The sequence below is a fragment of the Canis lupus genome, chromosome 24, assembly GCF_048164855.1.
Source record: "Canis lupus baileyi chromosome 24, mCanLup2.hap1, whole genome shotgun sequence".
Classification (NCBI taxonomy): Eukaryota; Metazoa; Chordata; class Mammalia; order Carnivora; family Canidae; genus Canis; species Canis lupus.
Window position 1 is genome coordinate 6,999,353 of NC_132861.1, and position 12,745 is coordinate 7,012,097.

Genomic DNA, 12,745 nt, shown 5'->3' on the forward strand with positions numbered 1-12,745 from the left:
TTGTGTCTGAATCTCACTGACGGTGGGAAACAAGTTTGTTTTTAATGAAAAGGAGTAAGTTTCCATACTTACTTATCTGAAATTCACATTTAAACTGACAAATAGGAAAGACATATTCCTGAGTTGAACCTATTGTCATGATATTTTTCAATGGAGAACTACAAAGAAAACCAAGCATTACCCTGGTCTTTGGAAAGGATACCTTTCCTCAAACGAACTGTTTTAGCCTATGTGGGAAAAAATGTGTGCATTTAACTGGGGGTCCATTTCTGTGTTTTCATTGTTGTTCCATTGAACTATGTCTCTCTAAGATACAAAACAGTCTTGATTACTGTGTTTAATATATAACGATTCTTTCGAAATTGTTTTAACTATTCCATGTGAATTTAAAAAAAATAGTGTTTATAACTACAAAAAAGTTTTGATGGGATTTTATGAGGAACTGTGATACATCTAAATATCAATTTGGGGACAAGTGTTACCTTTACTACGTTGAGACTCCAACCCATAAACATGGTACAGTCTCCATTTATTTAGACCATCTTTGATTGCTTCTACCAGTCTTTTGTAGTTTTCAGAATAAAAACATCATATACTTATTGTTATATTTACAACTAAGTATTTCAAATCAAGTGATTACATATGGCATTGTATTTTTAATTTCTGTGTCCACAGGTTCATTGCTAGTAAAAATAAACATTCTTAATGTCGTTTTTCACCTTGGTAAAATTTAAAAAAAAAAACAAAAACTTAGCATTCTACTTACCCTCTCAAAATTAAATACAATTTCAACATTAGACATGTCAAATGTTAAAAAAAAATTAGTATGGCTGAATATGAAAAGTTATATATCTTCTAAGAGAACATAATAACCACAAAGTTCAATGAAATTGTTCTAAAAATTAAACTCTAATCAATATTCAGTAAGTCAATTCAAGTTCTCTAATAGGAAATAATGAGTTTATCTTTAGCTCTAATCACTGAATTTTCAATGGTCAGTAATAAATAATAGTTTTCACATTAAAACATTATACTCTGACATTTGTATTCTTTGTGAGGATTATGCTCTTAATCAGTGGTCAGTAAACCATGACCCACAAGTCAATCTGCCCCACTGCCTATTTTTATAAATAAACTTTTATTGAGTCAAACCCACACATTTCTTTATGTAACTGTCTATGGCTGCTTTTGCACAATAAGAGCAGAGTTGAGTAGTTGAGACAGATACCATATAACCCAAAAAACTGAAAATATTCATCATCTGACCCATACAGAAAAAGTTTGCCAGTCACAGCCATTCATCATTATTCACATGTATTGGTTAAATGCACTTATGCATCTAATGAATAAATATTTTTAAAACTACACAAACCTAAACAAAATCATGAGGTCTCTCAAATATCAGTATCAAATGTTTCTTTCTTCATGAATCTAAGATTGAAATTATAATGGCATCTACATAACAATGTTTCTTTTTGTTAATCTGTATACTGTCAATGTTTGCTATTTCACTTTTGGATTTTTACATGTTATATGTAAGCCATAAAAGCTCTACATATATTTAGTTATAATTTTCTTCTTTATTCAATCTCCTCTTTCCCAACATTCTCCCTTTACTGTGCTACAATTTTTAGCAGGAATATTACATAATCAAGTAAGAGAAAACAATACTCAGTCAGAACCAATGAGTGGGACAAAAGGTTCTGGATGTTTCTTTTAAGGAAGCATTTGTTCAAAGAACACAAAATCAGTTACGTTGTAGAACCAGGCATAGGTACAATCAGTTAATGAACCAAAATGACAGAAATATAGAAAAATAGATAATGAAGAAAAATTTCTACAACTGAATGAATCCCCTAGTCTGTTAAAGAATATTCTAGGCAATCCTGCAAAATATAGTGGTTCAAACTGCAAAGGTAATAATTTTGGAAGTCAAACTTCAAAATGTATCTTTATTACATATTCATTATAAAATACAAAATAAACAAATTTGGGCAGTGAAACAGTATATGAATCATAAAATTTAATGACAATTTATTTCACTAATTTCCTATTTTCTCTATCTTGATGGAGATGTTTTTGGCTTTAAAATTTGGAAAACTATTTAGTAATATGAATATTTCAAGCCTATAGAAATTTCAATACCTACTTCTAATTTTATATAGAGATCATTTCCAGTGCACAAAATTTTAAAACAATACTATAAAATGAATTTCAATATAATCCTTTAAAATTTCTTGATGATAAATGGTTATTTAGAAAACATTAAAATATTTATATAATGAAGAAAAAGTCAGAAGAAAATATTAATTTATTCAGTTTTTAATGAAGGGGGAAAATCCCTCCCTGTTTCAATATCAGAATGAATTTTGAAAATCATAACAAACTTTTGATTCATCTAAATTTGGTGTAAATCACCAGGAAAAATCAGAGATTAAAGAAAAGGGATAGGATTAATCTCACAGGATATCTACATTCCTCACATGGCGTCAACTATGTTTCTTCCTGTTTCCATTTCCTTGCTTAGCTGCTCATTTTGTTAAGGCCCTAATAATGATAACCTGTTTGCTTCTCTCCCTCTTGAACTAGCCTGCTTGCCTTTGCCAATTTCTTGAATAAATTCATGCATGAAATCAGATATATATGCCTGTGAGGGGGGAGAGATGTCAGGCATACAATCTTTTGCTGACAATATTTAAGTTTCAATGCTGCTTTGGGGGTGATGGCATTGACAAAACTATAGTGAGAAAAGGAATCATGTAAGAAAACCTAATTAATAGTGCACTAAAACCAGGGACTAATTTGGAAACACTGTTGCACCAAGTGAAAGTCACCTTAACAAAAAAGCCAATTGCTCTGTGAAGAGAATATATTTTTTGGGTTCATGAGTTAGTTTCCAATATGGTAGCAGGAACACAGACAATATGCAAAGCAGAGTTCTACATTCTGTCCTATCCGAGTAAGCAGCTATGAAGTCTTTGTTTTTTTTCATACAGAAGTCAGAGATTTTTAAATATTACAACCAAAAAAGAAAGTTAATATTGACCTATTACATTTTAAACATTTAATTAACATTAAATTCCTCTTAAACTTATTAATATATTTCAATGTTTTATCTAGAAAAATAGCTGTATTTTTTAAATGTTTACCTAGTAAAAGTCAGATGCAAATGCAATTACAGTCCATATGTCTATAAAAAGGTTTTTGATGTTTTTAAGGATTATGAAATTTTTTAGATATCATAAAAATGGTATTTTATATTTTTTTCTAACTGAGGTACCTAAGTTTTAATAAAGAATTCATTAATTTGGAACCCTTTTGGAAGCAAAATGTTGGTTTCAAGATTAAATCTCAGAGAACAGGAATGTAAAACTCCCATACATAGTTTATAATAGTATTAAGTTTAGAATATTTCAAGCAATTCACATGAGGTTTGGCATCTCTATTTTTTTCTAAATTTAGATGTAAAACTTTACTTACACAATAACCATGCACTTGAATTTAGAATTTCAAGGGTTACAGAATAAAAACTTTACTATATATTTGAGGAAATAGACAATATATAGAGAATAAAGTTAAGTTACTTAAAGCTTTGGCTATCCTTCAACAGTATTCATCAAAATCACCAGAGAAATATTTTCATAAACACACATAGTTGAAATCCAACACTGACAAAAAGAAAAGGGGAAAAGTGGCCTAAGGTGAACATGTCTGGTTAAAATCTGTCTACAGCAGAGAACACTGCTGACACGCTCTAGTCAGGTAATTATAAAATACACCACTAGATGGAAGCAAAGTACTTACAGTTGGTGATGTAGCAGCAGAGAGCAATGGTAAAATTCCTCCACAAGCAATAATGATGTTGTCTACCATTTGGGAAATGAGGTGAATTGTGTTATGTACAAAAATAATATTTTCATTGCTATTGACAAAATCCATTACAGACTTTGTGGAGTGGCTAAAACAGAAAAACAAAACACGAACATTTTCTTAGCTCAAATAGTTAACTTTTTAATGTTTATAAAGTAAAAAATATTGAAGAGCTAGGACAATTTAAAATCAAATTATTAGAAAATAATTTACAATTGAGATATATTACCAAAAACTCAACATTTATCCTTGCAGGCTTTCTTTGAATCCAAGTATATTAAGTCATATCTGGGTTTCTGCCTTCAGAATACAGTGCATTAACTGGATTCAAAGACAAATTATTAGGTCAATGAATTTAGTTTAAAAAGTTTATTTTCACAAAAGCTGGTTATTTTTGTGTTGCAATAAGTTTTCCTTATTTACCATCCTCATGTAATCTAGAACAATTGGATAGTTAACTCTTAAGTGTACCTTTCAGGCAGTTTCTGTTCTTCACCAGGTTGCAGCCCCACCTGAAACCAGCTGTATTGAAAATGTATACTGCTAGTCACAGAAGGGACATGATAGGGAAATCTAATAAATAAGTGAAAATTCAAGGACTTATTGAATAAAAAACGGAAAAAAGACCTTCAAGGTCAGCAGTACAACTTTTACATACAAAACTTAGATACCCAGAAAAATACACTGCTTTAGTTTGATGTCTGCCAAGAATATAAACTGTTTTCTAATGGGGAAAAAGAGATTACTCCATAATTAGCTGCATTTTTTTTTGTTCAATTTTAATTTCTCAAGTTTGGTCTGTTTTTCAATTTTGAAGTTTCACTGTTTCTCCAACAATCCACAAATAGCTGTAGACATTAAATTGTTGTCCACACATCAAAGTGCTCAACAAGGAAAGCTGCCAGTTGGTTTCCATACTGATGCCAACAGCTACTTCTGTAAACCAAAAGGTTCAACTTTACGAAAGACTGAAACAAAAACTCATCATCCTTTTTTACACCAATTCAATGGTATCTGGTACGCAGTGGCTACTCCAATGCTGGAAGTAGGACCAATTAACCAATGCTTGTGATAGGTCCAGTCAAGAAGACAGTGAAACCAACTGAGGTGTCATTCACTCTAAGAACTCAGCATTAGTTCACTAGAGGGTATGTGACCACTTTCTTCTGTGTGTGTGTGTAAAGTAATGTTCATGATATGCACAATAAGAAAAAGATCTTCCACCACTTCTTATGATATATCTTACTAATAGTAGAAACAATTAGTCATGCTTCTTTTCATATCTCATGATGGGGGCAAGACGAGAGAACATGCTTGTCTAACACTGGTTAAGGATAAATTCTTTGAAGACAAAGCATCAGAAACTGAATGGAAGGCCAGATATCTCGTCATCTTCTTTAGTGTAGCTATTCAATCTTCAGCATGATCAATTTTAAGTCAATGATTCTCATTCTTTGCAACTGTAAACTATCATCTATGATATTTTAGATGTCAAAATGTTTGCCCAATCCTTAATAGAGAGCTACCTTTTAAAAAATTAAATTAGGAGCTCCTAGGTGGCTCAGTTGGTTAAGTGTCTGCCTTCCGCTCAGATTATGGTCTTAGGGTCCTGAGAAAGAGCTCCAAGCTGGCTCTCTACTCAGTGGGGAGTCTCCATCTTCCTCTTCCTCTCCCCCTTTCCTGCTTGTGCATGCACTTGTGTGCTTTCTCTATCTCTCAAATAAATAAAAATAAAATCTTTAAAAAAAATAAGTAAAATTGTTTGGGGAATTTTATGAGAACTCATGAAAGAGAATAGACATACATGGTATCTTGTTTATATTATGTTTCCATCCTATGTTAAAGAAAGGAAAGTTGAGTATCTCTCATTTGGGGACTACTAATATTGTAATTAGTAAGTTACACTATATACCTCCATTGATAGTCATGTTAACAGTAATGTATGCCATTGTATTCCAGTTTCCTTATATAGCATTCCTAGGTAATTTAGCATATAATAACACTTGCAATGGAAACACCATTGTTACCATCATATGAGTAGACTAAGGACAAAACTGATGAAATAAAATAGAAGTAGAAACTTTCTACGGCAGACATTGACTGTTTTCCATTATAGCTATTTCTTCTTCCCTGCTAACACAATGTAGATTTTGTTCTCTTGTTAAACTAGATCAGGTATAGAAAAGTTAGCTTTACCTCAGCTAACTAGGTTATTAACCAGTATTGCTCTACATAGGCCAGTCATAATACCATTCATTCCCTTTTGCTGGTGATCAATTGCTGGCACATTAGAGGTAAGGGGGAGATTTTTTGAGGGTCTTCTTATAGAAAAGAAGAAAGGTGGAGGGTAAGGAGTAGTTAAGGGAAAAGTAGAGGACCAGAGGAAGAGACAGAAAAGGAGAAGAAAATATGGAGAAGAAAAGAGGAGAAAGAGGAAGAGGGAGAGGGGGAAAAGGGAAGAGGAGGAATGAAGAAAGGGATGAAGGAGGAAGAAGAGTCCCTGCCTTCTACTTTGAGCAATTACCCTATGTTGAATTCGTGCTGGGAGCTTGATTCAGCTGATTCGTCACCTTGAATCTTAGAAGGAAAGTAGGAGAAGCAGCGAAGCTTCCTTGAGTCCAGAGAAGACCATGCCACTGATTATTTAAGTCAATGACAGTAGTGGGATTACTTTGTCAAAGCCATCAACCTCCTAATTTATGTACATGCACATACAAATGACGTATTCTCATAATTGCTTAATTTGTTGCATATTTGCTATTAGAAAATTAACTGAAAGTGAGGCAAGGTACTGATTTAATTTATGCAGACTTTGTTTTCCTTAAGTGATGATTTAATTTATATAGACTTTTTTAAGTGATTATATGTAAACTACTAACTACTTTAAGGGTAAAGGCTCTAAAAATAGATGTCATAAGGTGATTTTAAATTTTATTTTAATACTATATGTTATAATCTTATTACCAAGAATATATTTAATATACAGTATTAACTTTAACAGAAAAAGAATAAAAATGTGGAAACAGCTTTGAACCAAAAATGAACCTTTTTATTGTTGTTAAATCTTTTTTACATATAGAATAGGCAATACCAGACTTCAAAATTTTGCTTTTTAATTGTCTTAAGCCTAAGTTCTTTAATAACTTTTGTTTTGAGGGATCCCTGGGTGGCGCAGCGGTTTGGCGCCTGCCTTTGGCCCAGGGCGCGATCCTGGAGACCCAGGATCGAATCCCACGTCGGGCTGCTGGTGCATGGAGCCTGCTTCTCCCTCTGCCTATGTCTCTGCCTCTCTCTCTCTCTCTCTGTGACTATCATAAATAAATAAAAATTTTAAAAAATAAATAAATAAATAACTTTTGTTTTGAGCCTTAGACCTATAACCTTTGCAAAAGTATTCATGTTTCTATATAAAAATTCAATGTTGGATTATTTTTAATAAATTTGTGAGATTATTCAATGATATAATTCCCTATGGATCAACTGATGCCACTAATTTAAAATACTAATTTTAAGTGGAAATTGCCTTATTTAAGAAAAGAAATATTTCTACCTCCTCCAAACATGTACATCTGTTTCTAATGCAAATAGTAAATCGGTGAGAAGTCGCTGGTGCATTGGAGACCATTTAAACTCAGGAATACGGAACATTGTAGTGCGTGGGCCGGGGCTGAACTGACGTCGCTGTTCCTCAGTCATTGGCATCCCTCGAAATCCTAAATCCACACGGAGATCTCTGTCTTGCTGTGTAATAGACCGACCCTGAACAGCCTAGAGAAAGAAAAGGTAAACTTTTGCAGACTGCAAAAGAAATAGTTCATTTCAAAAGGAAAACAGCATGCATGTCAAGTGAGGGAGTAAAGCTTTTGCATATGACTTTGATAGGTGAATATATTCTACATATATTAATCATCAGAGGATTCCCTGAACAGTAACCATTTTGAGCTGTAGAGGCTACTGTAACTACTTTTATTTTGCTATTCCAAAAACTAAGCAAGGTAATCAAACACCTCAGGTCTAACACCAAAGTTCACATTGAAAACCTAGTCCTCTTTACTCCTGTTTATAGTCTTCATTTTAGACCACATTTCTTCCTTAGGAAAATGAACATATAACTTAAATTGAAGTAATAGGTATATGTCATTAACTATAACTGGAAACACAAGATTAAAAAATATTACTTGAACAGATTCAAGTTAACTCAAAAGTCTATTTCACTCACAATACTTCAATTTAGAAAAATAGTACATTCATGGGACGCCTAGGTGGCTCAGTGGTTAAGCATCTGCGTTTGGCTCAGGGCGTGATCCTGGGGGTCCTAGGATCTAGTCCTGTATCAGGCTCCCTGCATGCAGCCTGCTTCACCCTTTCCCTGTCTCTCTGTCTCTCTGTGTCTCTCATGAATAAATAAATATTAATAAATAAATATAATAATAAATATTTTTTAAAAAAGAAAGAAAAATAGTACATTTATTTGATAAGTTAGAAAACCAGAAAAAATGCCTACAAACTCTGAGTGAAAACCAGGCAAGCACAGTGATTATTTTGTTCAATAAATAATGCACCATGCTTTTATTTCTTTTAGGTCTTTACCTGACTCACTATCTCTACTCCCTTCTATGGCACAATTGCCACAAAAATGGAAACTGGTAGTTAATAGAGAAAAAAAAATACCCTTGCCACACACAAAATACATTTTTATATTTTTTGTTTGTGTTTTTATTTTCCACACACAGAATACATTATTAATAGTTATTAGAGTACAAAGACACTAGAAAGGTATGGTTTACTCTTGATAACATAACTATAATGGAAACATGTTAATTTTATCTTTGTTGACATTGAAAAGTGAGTGGAAAACCCAGAGAACAACCAAAAAAACTGAATCATTAAGGATAAAAGTATTTTTCAAGTCTTAACCATCAGGTAATTTAGCCTACAAAATAAGTAAGTAGTCTTAAAATTGATAGCTCCATAATAAAAATTTGTATCAGAAAACAACATCTCTTTTTAGCTTTATTCTGGCGAGGCCAGAACTGCAGCACTAACGTTTCCTTACCGCCAGGCCTAAGAATCCTTAATTTTCTCATAACAGATTCCTACCCATGTAATTGTAAAGAAAATTCTCATTTCTAATGTTCTCAGCCATATTACCTACCTCACAGGGTGGTTGTGAGGATTAAATCTGAAAACATATAGCACAGTGCCTGGAACATAGTAGGCACTTGATAAATAACAGTTCCTCTTTCCCTTCCCCTTCCCCTTCCCCTTCACTTCATTTATCAGTTCAATCTGGGTTCCAAGTCCTCTTTCCTATAATCCACAGAACAAGGTTGGGCCTGAAGCTTAAAAGGTTAAAATTAATCAATTATTCAGAATAAAGCTCTTGAGTACAAAATGTACAAATTTAGACAAAGAGTCACAAGCTATTAAAATGGGTAAAGAGCCCTTAAAGGTCCTATTTTCATCTAGTATAACCTCTTGTATTGTATAAGGAAATTCAGGCCCAGAGAGGTTCAACAAAGTTACACAGACAAAATGTGGCAGAGTTGGAAATACAATTCAGATATTTGAAATGTCTTTTATGTATACTACCACATTATTTGATTCTATAATCACTATAATACCATAATTAAGTATAAACATGGTGTAACTGGTAGAAATTACTCTTTCTGCTGTAGTGCTAACAACTCAGTATCTGTTAAATTCATTTTTAGAACTCATGTAGGACAACTCACTTGTGTTGTAGCAGTGGTCTGGATTTTTCGAATTTCCTTTCCTGATTCTTTGCCATCGTCAGATCTCTCAGTATCTGAAATTATACTTCCTGCATCAATATTTGGCACAGTTTTGCTTCCAGATGACTCAGTTTCCAGAGTTGTAGCAGTCATTTCAGCATACTCTAACCCTTTAGAGGATGATGCTAAGTCTCTTTCAGAAATACTGCTCATTCCATCTGAAGTTGTATGGATTTTGAATTCTTTTTCTTCTATTATACTTGAGGCACAGCCTAAGTCTACACTACTGGTCATGTGAGCAAGTAATCCAAGATCATCATTAACACCAAGATGTACTTGTGTGTCCTGGATATTTGGAATAATATGATTGCTAGAAAGTTCAGGAAGAAGTTTCTCCTCCTGCTTGGGTATTTTATCAAAGAGAAATGATGTACTACTATTAGGAAGTTCATCTTTCTCATCTGCTAATGTTATCAATGGACCATTATCCTTTTCTTCATTTTTTTTAATGATACCAACACTTCCGTGTACATTGTTCTGGAGTTTCTCAACAGCAGCACTATATACATTGTCCAACAAAGATTCCACCTCCACAAGGGCACCATTTTCTCCACCTACTAAAGTCTCTGGTGATAAATCCATATCATCAAGTTTTACTTCTGTTGCTTCTACTTTTTCTGCTTTTATATCAACTAGAAGATCATGTACTTCCACATGTACACCACTTCCCGGTCTGTCTGAATTTCCAAGAATATCATCTGACACTTTTGTTGACATGAGCAAGTCTCTAGTATCTGTGCTGACAGGGTAATCTGTCTCACTTTCTGGGCTCTGGCTTTGTGAAAGGTCTTCTATCTCTCGAATTTCCAATCCACCTTTTGCTCCTGTAGTCTGTGATGAAAGACCAGAGATGGTGCTCACATTCCCTTTTTTTCCCTTTTTAATGTTTTCCTCCTCCTGTCTCTGATATTCTTCATACATTTTTGCTAGGTATTCCTTATGTGCTTCATAAGTGACCTTAGGAATAAGCAAAGAAAACATTAAGGCATTTTATAAACATACTGAAAAGAAGAAAATCCAAATAAAGTTCTGTGTAATAGTAAAACTGAAGTCAAAAAAATTTAAGATTTCAAATGTAGCACATATTAAGATAAGTTTCACTAAATAATTGGAGATAATTATCAAAAAAGTTAGATATGATTTATTATATAACTTGTCCCAAAACACAGTCAAGTAAACTAGAAACATTAAATTTTAAGTACATTAAGCTTTTCTCTCAGATTAAGTATTTCAATGTTACTCTAACCTAATATGCCAGTTGAAGTCCTGCATATTTGACTTCAGCTACCACAGAAAATTGGCTAATAATACATAATATCCAAATTACTATTGCTATATCAGTTTTCGTCATCTACTCACATGTGTGCCTACTACCAACAACTAAGATTTTTTAAAAATAACATATATCTATAAATATATGCATTTTTAAATTGTTATAACATCACAATTTTATCTTTATATAGGCTACTTTAATAGGTTACTTTATAAGTAACCAATTACTTTAAAGAATAAAAAATAAGAATAGTTAAGAATATTTTTTTCAAAAAATGCAGTGTTTTTACTTAGAAAATACTATTTTAAAATTTGTTAATATAATGATAAAAGGTGCCAATTATGTTGTAAAATATAAGTTTTAATAGTAATAAAAATCTTTCCTTATAGGCACATATTATATTAACTTACACTTAAATGATAACAATATTTTAGGTTAAGAGGGATCTTTCTTTGGAGATTATCTTGATCCAAAACTCCTTTAATTTACAGAAGAGGAAATCAAGTCTCAAAAGTGGGGGCTGACAAACTGTAGCCCATGAACCAAATCTGCTTATCACTTGTTTTAGTAAAGTTTTATGAGAACACAGCCATGTTTAATTTTTTACATACTGCCTATGGCTATTTTCACACTACATGGCAGGGTTAAACAGTAGCTTCAGAGGCTATATAGCCCCCCAAACCTAAGATATTTACTATCTGTAATGTCTTAAAAACATTTAAAAAAAAAACATTTTTCTAACCTCTGTACAAAAAGACTAAATGAAGTTCCTAAAGTCACAAAACATAATTATGGCATAGATTGGAGTAAAAGCCGAACGTCTGACACCCATGCTTTTCCTATGACACCACATGAGAAATCTTAACCGTGATTTCTCAAAATCTAATATGTACATAACTCTTCATTTTAACCCACTACTTTCCCTTACCAAGATCAGATAGATAAATAGATAGATTCTTTAGAAATAAAAAGAAAAGATAATGCTGTTAAAAATACCATTAAAATACTTATGATTCACTTGGAAATAAAAGCAACTTCTGACTATTTTTTAAAAGTCTTAAAACATATATTTCAGAATGTATTTCATGAAATATTCTTTTAAGAATTAGAAGGTATATTTTAGGTAAAAGAGCTATTGGCTTAGACTTAAGCTATAAATATGTGTGGTGTCACTTCGAGGTCTAAAATTCCTAACTCATAAACCTGGAATTTCAATTAAATGATTTATAAAATATTTTATGCTCTAACAGTTTATGAACACAGAGAAAATATAACCAAAAACAAAAAGAGAGAAAGGTGGGATAAAGGAATGGCCATAATGTAAAATGCCCACAAGATGGCACCAGATGTGTGTTTACAACCATTCACTCTACAGCTATAACCCTGATGATATAAAATGCTAAATCTCTTTTTACCTTGGAATGAGCTATTGAGAGTGTATCCACCCAGACTCTCCATCCTCCCCATTCATATTTTATTGCATGATACAACAGAATCCGGAAGATATTGTAGACCATCTCGGTAATTTTCTGTTCCTCAGAATTTTTAGGATTGATATAGCCAAGAGAAAACATCCAATCTTGCCACACTGAACACTGCAATAAGCATCTAGTGGGAAAAAAACTCATTAAAAATACCTAATTTATATTAGTATTTACTATTTGGAAATTTAGATAAAGAATGAAAATATGATCTGACCTAGATAAAGCAAGGTGCACTGTCATTCTGCACATTCTATATTCTATACCTGGAATGATTTCCTCCCATTTTTCTACCTGGAAAAATCCAAATTATCATTTCAAATTGG

At 32.6% G+C, this 12,745-nt stretch overlaps 1 protein-coding gene across 12 annotated transcripts in view; it reads right to left on the bottom strand.

Annotated features, from left to right (window-relative positions):
* NBEA (neurobeachin) overlaps positions 1-12,745 on the bottom strand; it is a 674,173-nt gene that overhangs the window by 473,087 nt on the left and 188,341 nt on the right. For all 12 annotated transcript variants that reach the window (XM_072795453.1, XM_072795459.1, XM_072795454.1 and 9 more), the window contains 4 exons: positions 12,354-12,546; positions 9,606-10,622; positions 7,421-7,638; positions 3,805-3,958 (listed from right to left, as the gene is read on the bottom strand). In XM_072795453.1, coding sequence (XP_072651554.1) covers positions 3,805-3,958; positions 7,421-7,638; positions 9,606-10,622; positions 12,354-12,546 — 1,582 coding nt within the window. The remainder of the gene's footprint in view (positions 1-3,804; positions 3,959-7,420; positions 7,639-9,605; positions 10,623-12,353; positions 12,547-12,745) is intronic.